Source organism: Heptranchias perlo, chromosome 15 (genome assembly GCF_035084215.1).
Source record: "Heptranchias perlo isolate sHepPer1 chromosome 15, sHepPer1.hap1, whole genome shotgun sequence".
NCBI lineage: Eukaryota > Metazoa > Chordata > Chondrichthyes > Hexanchiformes > Hexanchidae > Heptranchias > Heptranchias perlo.
The window spans coordinates 9,760,316-9,783,578 of record NC_090339.1 but is presented as its reverse complement, the minus strand read 5'-3'; the positions used below and the strand labels follow the sequence as shown (position 1 = coordinate 9,783,578).

At 40.9% G+C, this 23,263-nt stretch overlaps 1 protein-coding gene across 3 annotated transcripts in view; it reads right to left on the bottom strand.

Moving 5' to 3' along the window:
* Nucleotides 1-7,773: 7,773 nt before the first annotated feature.
* The window catches only part of rps6kal (ribosomal protein S6 kinase a, like), a 148,733-nt gene continuing 133,243 nt past the window's right edge, over nt 7,774-23,263 (bottom strand). The window contains exons 18-22 of one of the 3 annotated variants that reach the window (XM_067996839.1): nt 22,002-22,163; nt 15,702-15,778; nt 11,616-11,733; nt 10,232-10,372; nt 7,774-9,291 (exon numbers count right to left, since the gene is read on the bottom strand). In XM_067996839.1, the coding sequence (XP_067852940.1) occupies nt 9,166-9,291; nt 10,232-10,372; nt 11,616-11,733; nt 15,702-15,778; nt 22,002-22,163 (624 nt within the window). In that variant the 3' untranslated portion in view covers nt 7,774-9,165. Of the gene's footprint in view, nt 9,292-10,231; nt 10,373-11,615; nt 11,734-15,701; nt 15,779-15,800; nt 16,221-22,001; nt 22,164-23,263 lie in introns of those variants that run through there. The other 2 variants (XM_067996840.1, XM_067996841.1) reach the window with 2 other exon arrangements.

The following is a 23,263-nucleotide window of genomic DNA, read 5'->3' as shown; positions in this document are numbered from 1 at the left end:
CAGAAAGTGATAGAGAAATGTTTTATATTGCATAACGTAGAGTAACCTGCAAGTTGGAAGTGGCCAGATGGATTAATTTCTGAAGTCAGATTGAGATCTGAACTTAGAAATGATTATTGGTGATGTTACCAACATGTCCACTGATGTCTCCAACAGTCCTTTCTAGGCTTTTGGTTTGGAAGTAAAAGTTTTGGCATGTGGATTTCTGAAACAAATCTACATTTTTTCCACCCAGAAGTCAAATTCTCGCAATCACTTGGATGAGAAAACTAAACCCATTTAATCAAAAAGACTAAACTCACACAAGACGTTCCCATGGATGACGACTATGCTGAGTGCGCTCCACCTGCTCTACCACAAACATGCAATGAAGACAAGTATTTGGAAATCTGTTCTGATCAGAAAGCAATATTAGGTTCGTACAGTAGGCAGTGGAATTTTTTTTTTAAATCGAAGAGAAACTTGTCAAGTATTCCTCTCTATTCTCTTGATATTGCTGTATCCTTGCCCCTTGAGATAACATTCATCAGGTCACCCTGTCCTTTGCATGTAATCAATGGTCTCTGTTGATACAGCCGCCTCATATTGAATATTTACAACACAAGTATTACATTATCTGGCATGGCATTGCTCATATACAAAAATTGTTACATATATTTACTATACTCAATGCCTTCCAATATTTACATGACCTGCTTTTCCATTGCTCAGTGTCCTGTTTCACATTTTTAAATTAATTTTATGAAAGGAAAGTCTGACCCCTAATATTCTATTTATAGCCCTGAAAAAAAAACTCAGTTCAAAATGCTCCACGATGTCATTTGACCTTGTGATGTCATTGCTAGTTATAGTCACATGGCTACCACGGACCAATGACAATCATTTCACATTGTTCCCTACGGACCAATCGCAGTATTCAAAAACAATGAGTAACAGTTACCATGGAAAGAGGGACATAACTAAAGGACCATTGAGCCATTGGTGAATCGCCTGTCTGCATTACGTATATCTCTAATTTTACAAGAAATGGAAAAAAAAATGGAATCTCTATTTTGCCATCTTCTCTTACAACTTACATTTATATAGCAACTTTAACATAGAAAACATCCCAAGGTGTTTCAAAGAGGTGTAACTGAAAAATGGGCTAAAATAAAGCTGCAAAAGATAACAACTTACATTCATATAACGCCTCTAACGTAGTAAAATATCCTGCGTACAACTGTAATCATCCTTGTTTTAGGGAACTGTTTGTATCAGTTTAAATGTGCTCAAAATTGTAATATTATGGGCAGTCTGACAGCAATCACCACTCCTGTTCTTTACTTAGATTTATTTTGTAAAGAAATAAGTACAGGACAGGACTGTTACAAAGCCATGCTGTGTAGTCATAGTCCAAAGTTATGTTTGCCATATGGGAAACCAATATTGTCACTTTCTATTACAGATCTGGATGCTATTTTCAACTTGGAACGATCAAAGCTTTATATAAACCATAGCTTTGAAAAGCCTAGATGCCCAAATAAAAGGTTGCCATCAAAACACCCAATACATCTGCATGAAATGGAAGTAGGTTTCACCTTCACAGGATATAACAAATCAATGTTTAAGTTAAAAAAATTCAGAAGCTATTAGAGGTGAGAAAATTACTGTTGCCGACATTAGTGGATGATGCTTAATGGAGGAGTCATATAAACCCATAAAGCATCCGTCTGTTCTATCGCCAGCAGACATCGCTGGCCTAAGAGTCAAATTAACATTTTCGCTCTAGAATTAAAAGCTGACATATGCAATTCCCTTGAATCGACAGATTATTTATTAAAACCCAATTTGCTCCTGAGCTCTGCGCCGGCAGAGCTCCCAACCTCTGTATAGCCAGTATAGCTCTTTGTTTTTTTAATAAAAATTTGATTACAGTATTGTTATAATCTAATCCAATCTCTTAAATGTATCAAGACACCAAAAATAGCTTATTTCACTCGAGTCAGAACTGTAATATCAATAATACACTAATGATGAAAAGTGGTTTTGTGTTAATAACTGAACTTCCATTTTGCTTAAATCTGGAGGAGATTTTAGCGGAAGAATCTGCACAAGACAAGACAGAAAACTTCAAGCCGGGAAGTAGCAAATTAGCAGAGTTCAAACCAGCTGAATCTGGATATCGATATTTGAAGATTGGTGGGATGAGGGTCCTGCCTGTGCCCGTCTCTGGGCCAATGTTCTGGTCTGATAAAAATAAATAAGCAGCTTAAGATGTGAATGAGAACTTGTACAGAGTCTGGTTTACTTTTAGTATGTTGCATAGTATGAAATTTGTTGGTTTAATCAGTACACGTCAGTAAGGTTACTAACCTGCTGATACCATGGCTCCCTTATGAGGCTGGTGGATAGGATCATAACCTCGGGCCCAGATTTTGCTGGTGTGGGGCATTTTGTGGTGTGCCCCATTAGACTTTTTCCTTCATCTTCAGGTCGAAAAATTTTTGCCCTGCAAGTTGCTGGAAGTGCGAGCTGATAACGGCGCAGCAAGGGCAATGGGGCATCTGGGTCCTTGGTGAACGACGGGACAAACAGGGTATCTCCTTAACCAATGAGATTTAAGAATAAACAGAGGAACGACTGAGTGAATTAGAGTCATATCGAGATCAGAAAGAGAAATAAGAGGGAAAGAAAAATTGGATTGAGAGACAAAAGAGGCAGAAAGGAAAAGAAAGAAAAAAAAATCTAAAAGTTAAAAATGTGAATTTATTAAATCGCTAAACAATTAATACTACCTGTAGCAATGAAACGCCACGGTTTCAATTGTTCACTTTCTGGGCCGGAGAGGTTGAGTGGAATTGCAGGAACATAAATCTCATTAAAAAAGGTACCCACGCTGTTAAGTAGCATCCCTAACTTTCTGCGGCGAGTTTAATTGGCAATTAATGTGCAAATGCAGCAACTTCATGAAACTCAAAGGTCGAGGGCGAGCTGCCGTTTTCACGAGACTAGCGGCGGAACTGCACAAATCATCCAGCAACTTGTGGCGATACACAACTCACGGGGTATCTTTTCCTCACCACAAGTTGCTGGACAATCTACACATCAATAGCAGCGAGCGCTTTAAACTTGCCATTATTTTGGCAGCAAAATCTGGGCCTTGGTGTTTGACAGGTCACTTCCATCCAAGAAGGGAGATTCAAACGAGTCCTACCTAAGAATCTCATTGATTTTAGCGTCTGTTAATGTGGTTCTTTGAGCTGTCGGAGCATATATGTTCTGGAGGCCTGGAAAGGGGTCAGAGAAGGCGGCTGTTGTGAGGAGCGTATAGGACAGGTTGCGGCTTTATACGAAATCACAGTGCTTCGTACAGTCCTGGGAAACCCCCCTACATTGCATTCATTGATACTCGCAAGGCTTATGACCGTCACTCATGCAGCTCTCATGATGAATTGTGGTGTTTATGATAATTAAAGGATTTAGTAGGGTAGATAGAGAGAAACTATTTCCTCTGGTGAGGGAAGTTCGGAACAAGGGGGCATAACCTTAAAATTAGAGCTAGGCACTTCTTCACACAAAGGGTAGTGGAAATCTGGAACTGTCTCCCCAAAAAGCTGTTGAGGATAGGGGAGCAATTGGAAATTTCAAAACTGAGATTAGATTAATCGATTTTTGTTAGATAAGAATATTAAAGATTACAGAACCAACGTGGGTAGATGAAGCTAAGATACAGATCAGCCATGATCTAATTGAATGGCGGAACAGGCTTGAGGGGCTAAATAGCCTACTCCTGATCCTAGGTTCCCACGAGGCTGGATGCTATGAGAGTACAAGTCTTGGATTTTATCTGGACTATGCACTCCAACTCCAAGATCTGTGTATGACAGAAGTCTCAGCGAACCTGTCTGTTGAAAGAGGAGTGAGGCAAGGTTGCCCACAGTGAGCTATTCTATTCAATATCTTCATCAATGATGCGTTGGAGTCTCTCTTCTGGGCATTTCTGAAAGAAGTGCACTCTTCCTTTTCAGATTATATTGTTGGTGAACTCCCCTGTCTTGAACAATGAGCTAGCCAGTAAGGTACGGTACTGGTTGCCCCCAAGTGCAGTATTAATGGCTTTGTATAACTCAAGAAGGGATCTCAAAGGTATTAATTGGAAAATACAAGGTGCATCTATTCCAATTGTTGACTCATCTGAGCATCTTTGAGTCCTGGTGGATACAAACTTCAGTTTGGACTGCACTGAGAAAGGACAAGGAACATTTTGGTTGCTCATCCTTCTTCAGGGACAGCAAAGTCCCAATGCAGGTTAGGGCTGTGGTGTATAAAGTACGTATCCAAACAGTTCTCCTTCATTGTTCCCATGCAAAGGAAGGGCTTCCTCCAGCCCATGTACAAAGTCCAAGACCAATTTGTGAGGTGGATTTGATGCAAAAAAGAGGAAACAGATGGGGGAGGGAAGGCTCCAGCCTAGACTGACCTGTCACTGAGTACCTCGGATGAGGAACCTCACAGAAGACACGTCTCTATGCCGCAGTTCTTACATGAGAATCTGGATTAAGCAGTGGCAACCAGTAAGCCTGGTATGCGGCATTGGACTTGGATCTGTGGTACAATCAAGATAGCTGGCACATCACTTGCTGCCCTGTGTAGGTCCTTCAATTTTCTGAAGGCCTACCCCTGACATACAGCTGATAAGGAAACTTTGAGTAGGGACGACAGCTGCTGGCTATGAGTGCAAATGCTCTTACATCCAGCACTTGGTTTCTACCATGATTGAGTTGTGAGACAAGTAAATGCTGAAGCTCTATATTGAACAAACAGAAACTCTACTTGTTTGGATTTCTCAGTGGCTTAGTATGAAGGCTCTTAAATGTGATGGGTTGCTGCAAGTGTCTAAAACCCATCTGAGCAAAAGACAAACTCCAAAGTTCTGTACTTTCATTGCATAGTATGGTTCTGTGGTAATTTACCTATTTACTGGAATTACATTTCAACCACCTTCAAGGCATGTCTGGACATCCAGAAAGCCCTTGATAAAGTTCCATATGAAGGCAGCTTCATAGACTTAAAGCAGTGGAAATTCAAGGTAATGCCTACAAATGGACACACAATTAACATAGAAAGGAAGCATTGGAGGTTTATTATTTATCAGAGAAGGGATGTTGCGGGAGGGGGACGAAGTACTGAGTGAGTGCCTCGGATCAGTGCTGTGACCTTAACTATTTTCAATTTACAACAACTTAAATTTGGGGACTCCATGCACTAACACTGTCGCAACAGCTTAGTTATCTAGTTTCTGTTGGTCATTTAAAAAAAAAATTGCTCTTGGAATGGTGGGCAAAACAATACTCATTGCCCTGAGGGTATTAAGAATCATCCGCATAATTTGAGACTTTGTGCCAGATGCCAGCCAAACTGCATTGGGGGGGGCTCGTTCCCTTCCACGTAGGACATTAGTGAACCAGCTGCTTTTTTACAACAATCCGGCAGCTCTCATGGTCTTTTTCTGGTATCAGCTCACATCAACGCGCCCTGCTGGGATTTGAACTCTCCCTTCTGGGTTACTTGTTCAGCACCATAACCACTAAGCTACAGTATCTACTGTACACACACCTTACTGTTTCTTTTCACTGTGGAATGAGTAGCGGGCATACACAAAACAATGTTTTCCTGTATAAGCTTCACCCAGTCCACATGACGATGCCATACAGACCTGCAGTGTCTCTTATGCAAACAGCTTACTGCTCCAGCAACAGCTGTTTGGATCCCTCAAGTTTTCTAGGAGATTTTTCCGGATTGTTTGAGCAGGACTGGTGAGCCTAAGGCTGGGTAAACAGAAGCTCCACTGTAGTAATGGGTGACACATTTTGCATATTTGAGTGAGAAGCAACTGAAGTCTTTTAATTTTACCACGACATTTGTGGTTGGCCACAGTGAAGCGCTTGATCGGCAGCTGAACCACCACCTTAAACATTCACTCCCTCCACCATCAGCGCACCGTGGCTGCAGTGTGTACCACCTACCAAATGCACTGCAGCAACTCGCCAAGGCTTCTTCAACAGCACCTCCCAAACCTGGACCTCCACTACCTAGAAGGGTAGCAGGTTCATGGGAACACCATCCCGACTTGGACATATATTGCCATTCCTCCATTGTCAATGGGTCAAAATCCTGGAACTCCCTTACAGCACGTAGACTATAGTGATTCAAGAAGGCCTACCACCAACTTCTCAAGGGCAACTAGGGATGGGTAATAAACGCTAGCCTTGCTACCAATGCCCATATGCTAAAAATGAATTTTAAAAAGATGTGGGTGTTGTCAGAAATATGAGTGTTGAGTCCCATTTGCTGTGCTTCAGCAAACCCCTGAAGGAGGAAATCCTGGTCCTTCAGATAGGATATTATTCACTGAGCTCAGGTGAGCTAACTGATTTTACTAGGATTTCAATTTTGGGAGATTCTGCAGTACACCAGTTTTCAGTGGGATCAAAAATAATATTGGGACCCTGTGGAATTGATGTAGCCAGAGAAAATGCTGTGACAACCATTTTAACAAAGTGAGCTATTCTCAAAAAGCCTCTTTGCAGTCAAAAGACACTGCAGAGAAAGAAATCCTTCATACATTCTCGGAGTTTCTAGTCAACACCTTGCCCTTTCGTTTAAGTGTAAGGTGTCAATAGGGGGATTGGGGATGTGAGCTATTTCTTCCTTTGGACGATGATGCTTATATTCATTGAGACCAAAACCAGTGTCAAGCGGAGGGCAATTGTTTTGGACAATGCCTTGGGTGGTGTTTTTTTTTAAAATCACAAGCAGATTTTGCCCTATTCACTTTCTTAGTAATGGTATTTGGTGGTAGGGTTTCACAGTCAAATTGCTAAGACTGAGCAGGCTTGTGATTAAAAAGAAATAAAAACCCTGCAAATCTGAAATAAAAACATAAAACGTTGGAAATACACAGCAAGTCCATCAGCATCTATAAAGGAAAAAGACAGGTTACATTTCAGGTGTGCACCCTTCTTCAAAATTCAATTATGGTTAATGCTGGAAAAGGGTGCTGTGACAAAAAAACCCAGGAATTTCTGTCTTTAGTTTCGTTTAGTTTCATTCCAGATGACTCAGTCCTCCTCAACTGTTCACAAATGAACTTCAAACACTCCTCCGACCAGCTCCAGGTCAACTGTAGCACTGCAGATAAACTGATCCATGATCGTGACAAGAATGATCAAGTGCGTGTGTGCTAAACCTGAATGGAATCTAATTAGTATACTTCAGAATTCATTTGATGAATGATGGGATAGTAGACAAACAGCAGAATCTCCAGGGGAAGTTGTTTTTTTTAAATGAACTATGAAGAACTAATTTTGAGGGTGAGGTTTAGTCACCATGCAAAGATGACTATCTTCAAAATAGTCTTTATCTCAGCCTTTATGCACAATCAGGAGTCATACACTATCACTGAAGGATTAATGAATGTACCTTCAAGACCGTTAAGTTCCAATTGCATGGACTGTAGGCCTGCTAATTTTCTGCCTTCAGAGATGGTCTTATGCATGCCACTAGAAAGACTAGTCCTTCATATCCTCTTTTCTCAATCTTGAGGTAACCCATTCTCAGGCAAGTTGGGATTCCAACTGGCAGCACTCCCGTTTCAAACACTTGCAGCTCAAAACCCTGGAGAAAGACCAAAGTATTGGCCAGAATCAAAGTCTTTGGAGACTCTATTTTAGCAGTGACCATTATAATAAAACTAAGATACATTTACAAAAAAATGGCATGCGTTGTACTGTCTGCAATCGTCAATAATGTGTTTACTTCAAAATTCTGCATCAATACCCCTGCACAATTCAGCGACGTGACACATATATATGAATTTAAGAAAAGGAAATGGGCACATTATAAATAATTGCAATGATGTCCCTCAGAAATATTTAGTTCACATCACACCTGGCATGAGGACATTTTTGTAAGCATATTAAAAGGAGACACTTATATGAATTGTATTAATCATATAGCATATGTCAAGGACTTTTTTTTAAAAAAACATATGGACAGCAAGGATTGTGATCGACACTGAAGTTCTGTAGGGCCCTCATAAGTGGAAGATAATATACAATATAAATGTGAAAAGCAATGTTATAATGTCTTATCTTTATTGCAGTTTTCCATTTGCTTAGGGCCGAAATTCTAATGCAGTCCAAATACACAAGAGATCGTTCCTGGTTGATTTTGAAAATATGACAGTGACTAGAATATGGGAAAAGAAATATTGCAGCTATAGTCTGGTCATTAGCTACCTTCAACTTCATAAATCACACTAAACTGAAGAAATTAAAATGGTATTGTGGTGCATTTGATGGTGAGGTACATCAACACTGTACAATGCTATTGTTTCCATTTGTCTGTTCAGAATTTACTTTAAGGGACTGCTGGACCTTCAATCTTGGTGCGGTTAACATTTTCTAGATTTTACAGTAAAATCTCAACAGCAAAGGTGGAATATTGTCAAATGTACCTCTTGGAATAGTCTTTACATATTTACAAAAATGCGGAAATTCAAGTACTGTCTAGCAATTTCAGAAGTGGAAAACCAAATAAAGGGCATTTGTAAAGGAGCAACTCTAAGGCTGTCAGACAACTTAATACAATCCAGAATAGTGATGTGCAATATGACATTTTAATGACAATATATAAATTGACCTCAAAATAAAACTTTATCTAAAAGTACTGTATTTCTTGAAAATGAAAGTAAATAAATAAAATACAAAGTTTAATTAAACAATGTCTCAGAACAAGATCACATAAAAGCAAAATAGCTCTGAATACAGGCCACCAGCGACCCACTTCCTTACTTTGCTGATCCCGTTGCCATCCTGATTAAAATTATTATGCCCTTTTCAACATTGCAATGATAAGATTTCACTTTCATGATATAAACCTGTCTGAATTCAGTGTGATGAATTATCCTCCGGAACTCTTTTGCAATTGATATAATCTTATCATTCCATCTTCCGGTCAACCCAATCCTTCACGTTCTGATTTGGTAGCTTGATATCCAACCTCCCAATACTCAAAGTAAAAAAAAAACGGAAAAGCAAAAACTCTAAGTTTGTACAATCTCCATGAGCTTGCTGCCATTCAAGTCAATTGAAAAAAGTCATATATTGTTGGTTCATACATATTTCATAAGTCAGTTGAGGTAAGCTTTTTCATAACTCTGCGTTGGGCTAAACTTGAAGCTGCAACTGGCTCCAACACTGGACGATGGGTCTTGTGGTTGAGGGCAGAATATGTAGCAGCCATGGCACCCTAAGGATGAGGACAGATCGTCATTAGGAAATAACACTGTGGAGTATCACATTCATTATTTTAGACCAACTAAGTTAAATTGTCGTCACTCTGCTTTCAAGGAGCACTGCAGTTTTTTCTGTATGATTTTGGAATAGACATTTCTGAGAGGGTAAACTGGTACTAAGAAACTGGGCTCTTCACTGAAGCATCAGTCCACTTTGAGAGTTTCGTCGCTTACCAGAATAGTACTCTTGACTGAAATTGGCACTGTTTATTTCCATAATTACAGTAAAACATATTGCTACAACATATCTTGCAGACAAAAACTGCAAACTTATTTCAGGGAAAAATCCTGTTTGTTTCTTTCTGACCTTTAATTTTTTCCCCTGATGATGCTGACTCTGTGCTGGGGCAGGGTACCACTAGAGACAGCTGCTCTCCAGTAACTCACCCAAGTGGCTACTTCTGTCCACTTCTACCTGGTGTCATCCATAGTGACATCAGCATATGAACAACACCAAGTAGGTTCACAGTGAACTCAACCAGTGTATCTCAACCAGTTTTGCAATGATTTCACTTAAACTCATCATTGCTGAACTGAAAGATTTTGGACACATTTAATGCACTTTTATTGACATTTTGAAAAATGTATCACAGCACAATGCAGCTTTTTAAAATTAACAAAAACAATATTAACCTTTTGCAAAAGCCAACTAGTTTTACATCCAAGCATTTAACAAACTTCTGTTACCTTTAACTAATTTGATTAAACTTTTGGAAACTGTCTCTTGGAAGCAAAATTTCTGAGAAAAAACATGAGCACTGGAGAATTTAGGGTTTCAGATTGGTCTTCAAATTCAACATTAAAACTCTCACGCAAAACATGTGCGGGGTGCACAAGATATCACAGCCAGTTTAAATGCAACAGGCAAGTATTTCATCCATTGGTAATACCTACCTTTACTAGATGAGGTGCATCCTGTCGATTTAGTTGGAAATGTGGTAGCTGGTCCCGGCAAGCAATCCAGGGATGTTTGAGCACCTGCTCAGCTGTGAATCTTTGATGGGGATCGACATGAAGCATGTTGGACAACAAATCCTCGATTTTTTCAGAATTAAAGGAAGTTAGGGAAAAGCATTATATAATGAAAAACACAATCACTCTTCAAAGCTAGTTCCAAAATGGGATACTTTGGTATTGATATATACTATTTAAAGAATAATTGTGGATCATTTTATGGGAGTGGATAATGCAGTGGGTTAAAAACTTACCTGTTCTCTCAGGGACAATAGCTTAAATCTGGTCCAAGTTGAGTACATGAGAATCTTTTTCTAACTGTACTGGGAAAATAGTATGGCAGAGGGGAGTAGAATGTACTTTCCATATAAACTATTGTCCTATCTATAGTACTCACCCGCTACTGAATTTTTCCCTGTATTCGGTATATCCAGACCAACATTCCTAACGACTACCAGGAGCCTGCCCCTGTCTGCCCATAACGGAGCTCAAACAAACAACTCTCTGGTGTGAGCGAAGCCCTGAAATGGTAGATCTCTGCTTGGGAAGTCAATGTTGAAAATTAGGTGGGAGATGTTTACCTACTGTATGACATTATACAGACAGAAAAAGTCCTTTAGCCTGAACGTATGGCCCCGCACACCACCAGGTGAGAGAAGTTTCTTCAGTTTCAACCTGGGTCTCAGTGGATGTGTGTTAACACCAAAACATTACCAATAGTTCCGCATTAATCAGACAATTTCACTCAGACTTGGAAATATATCGCCGTTCCTTCATCGTCGCTGGGTCAAAATCCTGGAACTCCCTTCCTAACAGCACTGTGGGAGAACCTTCACCATACGGACTGCAGCGGTTCAAGGCGGCGGCTCACCACCACCTTCTCAAGGGCAATTAGGGATGGGCAATAAATGCCGGCCATGCCAGCGACGCCCACATCCCATGAACGAATAAAAAAAAGTACAGATGCAAAAGGAAGCACTCCAACTGCTGAAGCATGATGCGAATTGTGCTTTTGGCCTGAACTATACAAGGCTAAAGACTGTGTAATGGTGTTACTAGGTGTAAAGACGACAATTATTTCTCTCACTGCACCGTTGCTGCTGCTCACCTTGACAGCTCAATTCATAGAAGTGAGATCCTAAATAAAACTCACTAAAAGGAGAATGCAACATGCTTTTTTCACTAGTCAATTAACCCTTCAACATCACTACTTCACCTTTTCCTCAACATTACTTTTAGTATTTAACTTATTTTATACTTGCGAACAGTGGTTTAGGAACTTAAATGTTACTGTAATTACACTGGCACTATAAGTATGTCTTACCTTGGCTGCATCTGAGACTGTATCCCAGTTGCCTCCGCTCAGTGAGAATTTGCCGCTTCCTATTCGTAATAAAATTTCTTCTGCAGTATCATTTGGTCCATTGGCAAAAGGAGTATAACTAATGAATAAAGCAGACAAGAACAAAAAAAATGAATCACTGATTTAACAAAAAGAATAAGTTATGTACTCCTACCTTTCAATATAGGTAAGTGTGAGGTGTTGCATTTTGGTAAGAAGAATAAGGAGGTCAAATACTGCTTGGATAATAAGAGTCTAAATTGGATGGAGAAGCAAGGGGATCTGGGGGTACAGATACACAAATCACTAAAAATAGCGACACAGGTTACTAAGGCCATAAAAAAGGCAAACCAAGCACTGAGGTTCATTTCGAGAGGGACAGAATTGAAAAACAGAGAAGTTATGTTAAACTTGTATAGAACCTTGGTTAGGCCACACTTGGTGTACTGGGCACAGTTCTGGTCTCCATATTATGGATATAGAGGCATTGGAGAAGGTGCAAAAAAGACTCATAGGGATGATAGCAGAACTGAGAGGATACCCTTATCAGGAAAGGCTGAACAGGCTGGGGCTCTTTTCGCTAGAAAAGAGAAAGCTGAGGGCTGACCTTTAAGATAATGAAAGGGTTTGATAGGGTCGACAGAGAAAATGATTCTACTTGTTGGGTGAGTCCAAAACTAGAGGTCATAAATATTTACCTGAGGAAGGAGGAAGTCTCCGAAAGCTTGTGAATTTAAAATAAAATTGCTGGACTATAACTTGGTGTTGTAAAATTGTTTACAATTGTCAACCCCAGTCCATCACCGGCATCTCCACATCATAAATATAAGACAGTCACTAATAAATCCAATAGGGAATTCAGGAGAACCTTCTTTACCCAAAGAGTGGTAAGAATGTGGAATGCGCTACCATAAGGAGTAGTTGAAGCAAACAGCATAGATGCATTTAAGGGGAAGCCAGATAAGCACACGAGGGAGAAAGGAATAGAAGGGTGTGCTGATAGGGTTAGATGAAGTAGGGAGGGAGGAGGCTCGTGTGGAGCATAAATGCCGGCATAGAGCAGTTGGGCCAAATGGCCTGTTTCTATGCTGTAGGCTCGATGTAACACCTTTTGTTTTTCTCCCCTTTTCTTGTGACAGCACTGACCCACGCTGGGTATAGTTCCATGGATGCTGGATGCCCTCCGAAGCCTTATGTAAGTGACCATGCTTCACACATGAGCCTAGTCCATTAGACTGTGGGTGGCACCACAGCCGAACCAAACCTGAACCTGACCTCATCTCACGACACCCACAACATGCACTTGTCAGCAAGAGTCACTAGTTAGTGATCAGCAGTAGGAAGCTTGGCCAATTACTCCCTCCCTATTCTAGGGCCAATGATATTAATTATAGCACCTGAATGGCACTGTGGCTAACAGAGCAGAAGCCAAACTTGTGATCTGTGTGGCTCACTTACTCACTGCGAACCTGCTCCTTTTTATAACTGTCATTTACTTTTCTACATACAATTGCCCAACACAGGTTGACGTCAGTAAAGCTGGAACGCCAAGAGTGCTAATAAATTCTAACTTTGTTGGGATGAAAAGTACTTTACTTCTTTCTTGATAATGTATCTTCAACATTATAAATTTAGCTGCAAAGCATCTAAAAATCTCTTCATTTTCTTCTAAAAGGCACCAGAACTTGCTGCAATCTGCCCTCTGACGGCATTAATCATTACGCCTAGACTAAGAGCACATTTTATGATATGCCTTACCGACAGAAGACTTACCCACCCACTGCCCGCGTGGATGTAAAGAGTGGGCAGTGCCCCACCATTGCCTGATATGTACAGCCAGCAGGCAAGGTTACTCAGTGATATCGATTTTACAAATCTGCACTCCTATGCTCTCAGTTTTTCAATTTATATGGTTTGAAATTACTGCTGTTTAGTGCTGTAAATAAAGCTTCACTAGTTACGTTTGATGATTAAAAAATCATAATTAGTATTGAATGACTGTGAAGGTCCATAATTCAGTTTAATGAGATGTAAAACCAGGAACTGGTGGCCTTTCTTTCAGTCCACATAACAAGTTCAACTCAATTCACCAGACAATACTGTCATAACAGAATACAATAGAAGAGGCTAGAAATTATTATTCATGATATTAGCAAATGAACACTTAATGCATTTGTATGGCATTCTTCTGTTGCTTTAATGTAGGTGTTAACCCATTTAAAACATCTCCATGCACCCATGGATAAGCTCGCTCTTAAAATAGTAAATACAGGAGCATCATACAAGGATGTAAAACATTCATCCATTAATATCAGCAAAAGTAATTTCTGACCTACGTCTTTACATTGGATTACATGCTGAGCCTAACATGTACTGCCAGGATCAATTTATTCAAAAAGAATAACGAGACACTAATTTAACAGGCTCCACTCCTTCCTAATGCAATGATTAAAATAAACCAAGGGCACAAAGGCAGTGGAAAATATAGAGTTTGTAGAATCATAGAATGATACAGCATAGAAGGAGGCCATTCGACCCATCGTGCCTGTACCTGCTCCCTTGAAGAGCTATCCAATTAGTGCCACTCCCCTGCCCTTTCCCCATAGCCCTGCAAATTGGAGAAAGTAACATTGCACAATAGCCGTTCATCTTACATCGTCAATTTTACAGAAAGTGAGAAAACTTTCAGTGAGAAATGTACAGGAAAAAACTAGGACTGGATTGTAATATATTCAAATGTCCTTAGATATCCAAACTCCTAAGATGTCTTAGGTTGCATTTTAGCTTGGATTTTGTCCACATTATCCAGATTAGAACATCTCAACCAACCTGACATTTAGTTTAGAATTATTCAGTCTCTGCATGAAATACAAACTGACTAAACTTCCTTCTCAATTTTCTTTTAAAAATTACAACCATTTGGGCAAAATGTTGTTTATAACTAGATTTGCACACAAATCTCCACATCGTCACTTACTATCAGAATCATTCATTTTTCAGTTTTGGTGTTACTTAAGTTTCCTCTGAGCTTTGCAGTTTAAGAGAAAAATTCAGACCTGGGCAGTCCCAAGAGCACTGACTTCAAATTAGATAAAGTGCATTGCAGAAACTGGTTACAGTAGAAAGGGGGGGGATATAGTTAAGAAGTGAAATGGTTGTGGAGACAGAAGAGACATGGAATTCCAGTTGGCCTCGAGGGATCTGGCACTGACCACAACATAGGGAACAGCGTAATATTATCTATCGTGATGACATTTGATGGCATACGGCAGGAGAAAACATGACAGGCCACACCAGTCAGGATCTTCCTGTGCAGCTGAAGGGGGTGCACAAAACCAAGTGCCCTGAACTCTGGAAATTTCAGTGGAAAAAAAAAGTTAGGGTAGATAAGGAAAAGTTTATTTGGAGAATTTATTAGGGACAGCCACTAAAAGCATTCTTACACCAGAATAAAATCTGAGGCGAAGAAACAATTTGCATAAAGGGCAAAGCTGCATATCTGCAGGAGCCCATTTAAATGTACTAATTTCAGCACTAATTTACTCTTCATACTTTGAGTCTTCATTCTCTCCTCCACTTCTGCATCACTATAAGTTAGTGGCATAACCTTATAATTCATTAGCAATCAGATTGACTTCATACGTTTACTTGGTCACATAATCAAAAGAGAATAGTACGAGATAACAGTATCCAAGATCAAGATAGTGAAGATAACGGGCAGTAACGTGAAACAAAGAAAATAAAGGGATTTAAACACCAAACCAAATACTTCATAATGTGAAGACTAGCTCAATGCAAAACTATTCTCAAATGTATCCGCTTTGCTAATACTGAAATGGTGTTGGTGCGCCATAAAACTCACACAATTAACAAACCTCATGAAACACAGAGATCAATACAGAAGCTTGATTGGCAGATTAATTCGGTAAGTTCTTGAAGATCTCACTTAATATGTTGGAGAAATAATACTGCATTGAAAATAATACTTCACTTTATCATAATAATCCCAACTGCAAAGACCATGTGGCGCAAAATAAATGTACTCCTGGTCAGTTTAGTTGTACTTACCCAGCCAGCATGGTGTATAGCAGCACTCCAAGGCTCCAGATGTCACATGCAGCATCGTAACCCTGACGCATAAGAACCTGAAAAAAAAACAGAAGAGCCACTTTTAATAAATTTCTGTCACAAGAGAAACCAGTTTGACTACTAAAATGTTTCTGTCCAATTTGTTATATGTTCCTTTATTTGCAAAGGCTCTGATTATATGGTATCACAGTTATGGTTTTAAAGCAGTGGAAGAGTTTTCAATGTTGTTTATACGTCAGGAGAGCGCGAAGCACCACGGGAGGGGGCCCAAGTATTTAAACAGCAGAGCGCAGCAGAGTAGCAACAGAGCGTCAGGAGAGCGCGAAGCACAATGGGAGGGGGCCCAAGTATTTAAAGCAGAGCAGCAACAGAGCGTCGGGAGAGCACGGAGCACCATGGGAGGGAGCCCAAGTATTTAAAGCAGAGCAGCAACAGAGCAGGGAAAACAAACTGAGAAAATTTTTAAAAGTGAGGTCACAGTCGACGTAGCTGAGGAGCCTGTGAAAGCAAAGGTAAGTCAATTTAGTATATACTTTATAATATTAATTGTAGTTGGTTATCATTGATTGAGAAATAACTATCTTAAAAAAAGGGTCAATAAATAGAGAAATAATAAATAGGAGTTAGAGGCACGATCATAAAACATATAAATAACATGAGGCATATACACACACAACATAAGTAGACTCTAAATAGAATGGAGGGACAGCTGAAACCCGTTGCTGCAATTCCTGCGCCATGTGGGAACTCCAGGGTACTTTAAGTGTCCAGGGTGACCATGTGTGCAGGAAGTGCCTCCAGTTGCTCAAGCTCAGAGTTTGAGTTTGAGAAGCAGCTGGAATCACTGCAGGGCATATGGGAAGCTGAAAATTTCCTGGATGGTACGTGATCACTTCATAGCCACAGAGAGCACAGGATATTAAATGGGTGGCTATCCAGCAGGGTAGGAAGAGGCAGGCAGTGCAGGAATCCTCCGGGAGTGTGTCGCTCACGAACCGGAAAACCGGTGAGGGTGACGACACCTCAAAGGAGTGCAGTCCGGGGTATGGCTCTGTGGGGCAAAGGACTGCATGCGGGGCACAGCGAAGTGCAGGAGTGCAGTGGTTATAGGGGATTCAACAGTCAGGGGGACAGACGCGTTTCTGCAATCGCCGACATGAGTCCCGCACGGTGTGTTGCCTCCCTGGTGCCAGGGTAAAGGGCTTCACAGAGAGGGTGCAGAACATTTTAAGGGGGCAGGGGTTGGGGGGGGGGGGGGGGGGGAGCAGCCAGAAGTTGTGGCCCATGTGGGAACCAATGACATATGAAGGAACTGGGTCGAGGTCCTGCAGTCAGAGTTTCAGGAGCTGGGGAGGAAGTTAAAAAGCAGGACCTCAAAGGTAGTAATCTCCAGATTACTCCCAGTGCCACGCGCTAGTGAGTCTGGAATAGGAGGATAAGACAAGCTAATGTGTGGCTGGAGAAATGGTGCAGGAGGGAGGGCTTCAGATTCCTGGGGCATTGGGACCAGTTCTGGGCCAGGAGGGATCTGTTCAAGATGGATGGTTTGCACCTCATCAGAGATGGGACCAATGTCCTCACGGGGAGGTTAACTAGTGCTGTGGGGGAGGGTTTAAACTAATTTGGCAGGGGATGGGCACCAGGATGAAACATTAGAGAAAAGAAACAAGGTGCACAGAGGACGGGGAGAAACAAATAGCATTAAGAGTAAAGAATAGTTCAGAAACAGGAGGGATCAGACAGGGGGCAAATGCGAGGCAGTCTAAGATGAATTTGGCGTGCATGTGTAAATGCACATGGAGTGGTAAATAAGATTAGTGAGCTGCAGGCACAAGTCGCCACATGGAACTATGATATAGTGGCAATAACAGAGACTTGGCTCAAAGAAGGGGAGGATTGGGTACTTAATATTCCTGGCTACAAGGTATTCAGGAAAGATAGGGAAGGAAAGAAAGGAGGGGGCGGTTGGTGGCAGTATTGATCAAAGAAACTATTACAGCACTGGAAAGGGATGATGTAGTTGAGGGATCAAAGACAGAATCTATTTGTTTAGAATTAAGGAACAATAGAGGAGCTATTGCACTATTGGGTGTAGACCATAGGCTACCAAATATGGGAAGGAGATAGAGGAGCAAATTTGCAAGCAAATTACAGAAAGGTGCAAGAACCTTAGAGTAGTGATAATGGGGAACTTCAATTATCCCAATATAGACTGGGATATGACAGTGTAAAGGGCGAAGAGGGGGAGGAATTCCTGACACGTGTACAAGAGAACTTTCTTGATCAGTGTGTTTCCAGCCCAACGAGGAAGGTAGCAGTGCTGGGTCCAGTTCTGTGGAATGAAGTGGGGCAGGCAGAGCATGCTTCAGTGAGACAGCATTTGGGGAACAGTGATCATAATATCATCAGGTTTAGAATAGTTATGGAAAAAGACAGGAACAATCAAATGTAAAAGTACTTAACTGGAGGAGGGCTAACTTCAGTGAGTTGAAAAGGGATCTTGGCCAGGTGGATTGGAATCAAAAATTGGTAGGCAAAACAGTAATTGAACAACGGGAGGCCTTCAAGGAGGTTGAGATTCAGGTACAGAATAGTACCATTCCCATGAGGGGGAAAGGAAGGCCATCCAAAGCTAGAGCTCCATGGATGACTAAAGATATAGAGATTAAAATGAAACAAAAAAAGGTGGCTTATGATAAATGTAAGATTGATAACATGTAGAGAACCAAGCTGAATACAGAAAGTACAGATGAGATCTAAAAAGGAAGCAAGAGGGGCAAAGAGAGAGCATGAGACTAGATTAGTGGTTAACAGAAAAGGAAACTCAAAAGTCTTTTATAAACCTATAAGTAGTAAAAGAGTAGTCAAAGGAAGGGTGGAGCTAATTAGGGTCAAAAAAGATCTTCTTGTGGAGGCAGAGGGTACGGCTGAGGTAATAAATGAATACGTCACATCCACCTTCACCAGAGAAAAGGATGCTGCCAATGTAACATTAAAGGTGGAGGCAGTAGTGATAGTGAAGAGGATTAAAAATAAAGTGGGGGTACTTAATAGTAGAAAAGTCACCCGGTCCAGATGGGATGCATCCTAGGTTACTGAGGAAAGTAAGGGTGGAAATTGCGACGGTTCTGGCCACAATCTTCCAATCCTCATATGGGAGTGGTGCCAGAGGACTGGAGGATTGCAAATGTTACACCCCTGTTCAAAAAAGGGGAGGGGGGACAAACCTGGCAATTATAGGCCAGTCAGCCTAATGTCGGTGGTGAGGAATCTTTTAGATGGAATAATCCGGGACAAAATTAATTGGCATTGGGAAAAGTATGAGCTAATAAATGAAAGTCAGCATGGATATGTTAAAGGAAAATCATGTTTGACTAACTTGATTGAGTTTTTTGATGAAGTATTGAAGAGGGTTGATGGAGGCTGTGCTGTTGTTGATGTGTATACGGACTTTTAAAGGCAGTTGATAATAGACTTGTTAGCAGAATTAAACCCATGGGATTAAAGGGACAGTGGCAGCTTGGATACAAAACTGGCTAGGGGACAGAAAGCAGAGAGTAGTGGTGAACGATTGTTTTTCAGACAGGAGGGAAGTATACAGTGATGCTCCCCATGGGTCAGTATTAGGACCACTGCTCTTTATTATATATATTAATGACCTGGATTTAGGTATAGAGGGTATAATTTCAAAATTTGCAGAAGACACAAAACTCAAATGTAATAAGCAATGTGGAGGATAGTTACAGATGTCAGGAGGACATAGACAGACTGGTGAAATGGGCAGACACGTGGCAGATGAAATTTAATGCAAAGAAGTGTGAAGTAATACATTTATTAGGAAGAATGAGGAGAGGCAATATAAACTAAATGGTACAATTTTGAAGGGAGTGCAGGAACAAAGATACACAAATCTTTGAAGGTGACAGGACAAGTTGTTAAAAAGGCATATGGGACCCTTTGCTTTATTAACAGAGGCATAGAGTAAAAAAGCAAGGAAGTTTTGCTAAACCTTTATAAAACACTGATTAGACCCCCAGCTGGGGTATTGTGTTCAATTCTGAACACTTTGAGAAGGATGTCAAGGCCTTAGAGAGGGTGCAGAAGAGATATATTAAAATGGAACCTGAGATGAGGGACTTCAGTTATGTGAAGAGACTGGGGTTGTTCTCCTTACAGCAGAAAAGGTTAAGGGAGATTTGTTAGAGGTGTTCAAAATCATGAAGAGTTTTGATAGTGAATGAGGATCAGTAACCAGAGGACACAGATTTAAGGTGATTGGCAAAAGAACCAGAGGTGACATGAGGAAACATTTTTTTTACACAGTGAATTGTTATGATCTGGAATGCACTGCCTGAAAGGGTGGTGGAAGCAGAATAGTAACTTTCAAAAGGGAATTGGATAATTACTTGAAGGGAAAAAATTTACAGGCTATGGGGAAAAAAAGGCAGGGGAGTGGCACTAATTGGGAAGCTCTTTCAAAGAGCCGGCACAGGCACGATGAGCCGAATGGCCTCCTTCTCTGCTGTACCACACTATGATATCTTTTAATTCTCTCAAAGCTCATTTCGAATCATGCGAATGATCACTTCTGCCATTTAACCATCTCCTGTTCTCCACTTTACAGGTCATTCTATTTATTTTCCTGCACATGGTCACTGTTTCTTTTTTCCCTTTCCCTAATTCTGTTCTGTTTTAAATGCTGTTCATCTGTAATATCTTTCAGTTCTGAGAAAGAGTCTATACCTGAAACATCAGCTCTTTTACTCTCCACAGATGCTGCTTGATCTGAATGTTTCCAATATTTTTGCTTCAAGCCTCACAGGCCACAATAAAGTTTAAATCAATGCTTTCAAACACATAATCTAGGCCCACATTTCAGTGCAATACTGAGCAAGTGCTATATTGTCGGACTTGCTGTGTTTTTGATGTGATGTTCAGCCAAAGCTCTGGCCGACCGTTCAGCTGCATGAGAAAAAAAAACTAATCCTGTGAAGCATTCAAAGAGCGGAGCAGTTCTCCTGGTGTCCTAGCCAACATACCTCCCTCAATCAACATCAACAGAACAGATGAACTGGTTGTTCATCACACTGCTGTTTTTGGGGCACTGCTGTGCGAAACTGGCTGCTGCATTCCCTATGTAACAGTGACCGTATTTCATTGTAAAGCACTTTGGGACATGAAGATGTGATAAAGGGATGTATAAATGCATGTTCTTTCTTTCTCATTAACTTGCACATTTACCAAGCTGCTGACACAAACAGATATTGGTATTTTGATTCAGGATTTATCCACCAATGAGGCGGCAGTGCTTATCACAGCACAAACCCACAAAATTCAAACAGGTCAAACGAGAAAGTAAAAACCAGACACGCAAATAGAACCAAGGTACCTGGACTCAGTGAAAAGAAAGACTTGCATTTATACAGCATCTTTCATGGCCTCAGGGCGTCCCAAAGCGCTTCATAGCCAATGAAGTAATTTTGAAGTGTAGTCACTGATGCAAGGTAGCCAATTTGCAAGGTCCTACAAACAGCAATTAGATAACGACCAGATAATCTGTTTTAACAATATTGGCCACGACATTGGGAAGAACTCTCTCCCTTGCTCTTCTTCCAATAGTACCATGGGATCTTTTACATCCCCGAAAGGGTAGACAGTTTAACGTCGCACTGGAAAGACAGCACCTCCATCAGCGCAGCATGCCCTCAGTACTGCACTGAATTCTCAGCCCAGATTATGCGCTCGAGTCACTGGCGTGGGGCTTGAACCCACAACCTTGTGACTCAGAGAGGAGAGTGCTACCACTGAGCCAAGGGTGACACCCGTGCATAGATGTGCCACATCGCCAAAGCTCAGGGTCAGGGCAGCATATGGCCCACGAGGAGTAGTTTGGGCCCCTGCCGCAATTTAATCTGAGTAACATATTGCTGCAAGTAAATTAAATTGCAATTTCCTTCCAGGATTCTGACACCTATTACAGAAGCAATCCAGGTAAACTGCAGCTGAGGGGTAAGCTTTAGACCAGTCATCACTTGAGCTACCTGATTACTTTACCTCTCCTTAGATCCTTTTGTTCTATTCCCCTACCTGCTCTAATTCCACTTGGCATTATGAAGTCGTGTGGCAGCAAGTAAAAGGTTATGACAACTGATTAGCGGTTTTACAAACCTTTCGCAACTTCCAGGTGAGAGGACTGGCTGCTTTTAACATTTAATTAATAAAGTATCAGTTTTGTTTACTCCGATAAAGTGCAACAGATGAGGTGGAATGTAAGTGTACCTCAGGAGCCACAAAGTTGGCTGTGTAACATGGAGTCATAAGCAGGCCATTCTCACCACGCAGCTGCTTTGCAAACCCAAAGTCACATATCCGGATAGATTCGGGATCACCAGATTCATCCATATACAAAATATTACTTGGCTTTAAATCCCTATGCACAACCTATATATAAAAAAAACACAAGGATTATTCACACAGCGCACCTTGGACGTTGAAAGCTCGTATATATCGTAGGAACATTACCAACATTTGCAGCAAGGAAATTCTGCACAATCTGAACAAATACCTTGCCTTCCTGTTACAGGTTGACATTTTTGTATGGGTGTGAATTTGGGTCCTAAATAGATACACCAGCAAATATATTTTGCCACTAAAATTTATTTTGCAGATAAGAAAGTTCACATTCATTTGCTAAATACTGAGTTTAAAACAAATGAAAATATAGTTCACATTTTTGAAATATTACAACAACTTGCAGTTATATAGCACCTTCCCAATATTTAATTGGAGAAAATTTCTGCTCATCCGATACTAGATGTCACACAAGCAGCTTGGTTTATTCAGTCACTATAATTCAGTGGCCCTGACCTAATACTGGCACGCACATGGAATTCGTCCCATAACACTCCTGCCACCAGAGCCTCTGATATAACACCTATCATTCACAGTTACTTTGCTTGTATGGAAACATTATAAAACAACCTCTCTAACCCCTTTATTGTTCGCAATGTCTTTTAGAAAGTTGGTGCACTGTATTTAGCTATTTCATATTAAGTAAGCTCAGTATGGGCCGTGTGTTGGTACTTAGAAAACCGCTAAGTTGAACCCCCTACATAATAATTATTAAATTCAAATTGGAATCGACTTCACCACCGTCTCTCTTGACCCCTTCACTGTCTGTGATTTATAGAATAGAATCATAGAATCATAGAAGTTACAACATGGAAACAGGCCCTTCGGCCCAACATGTCCATGTCGCCCAGTTTATACCACTAAGCTAGTCCCAATTGCCTGCACTTGGCCCATATCCCTCGATACCCATCTTCCCCAGTTACATGGGGAAGATGGGTATCGAGGGATATGGGCCAAGTGCAGGCAATTGGGACTAGCTTAGTGGTATAAACTGGGCGACATGGACATGTTGGGCCGAAGGGCCTGTTTCCATGTTGTAACTTCTATGATTCTATGATTCTATTCTATAAATCACAGACAGTGAAGGGGTCAAGAGAGACGGTGGTGAAGTCGATTCCAATTTGAATTTA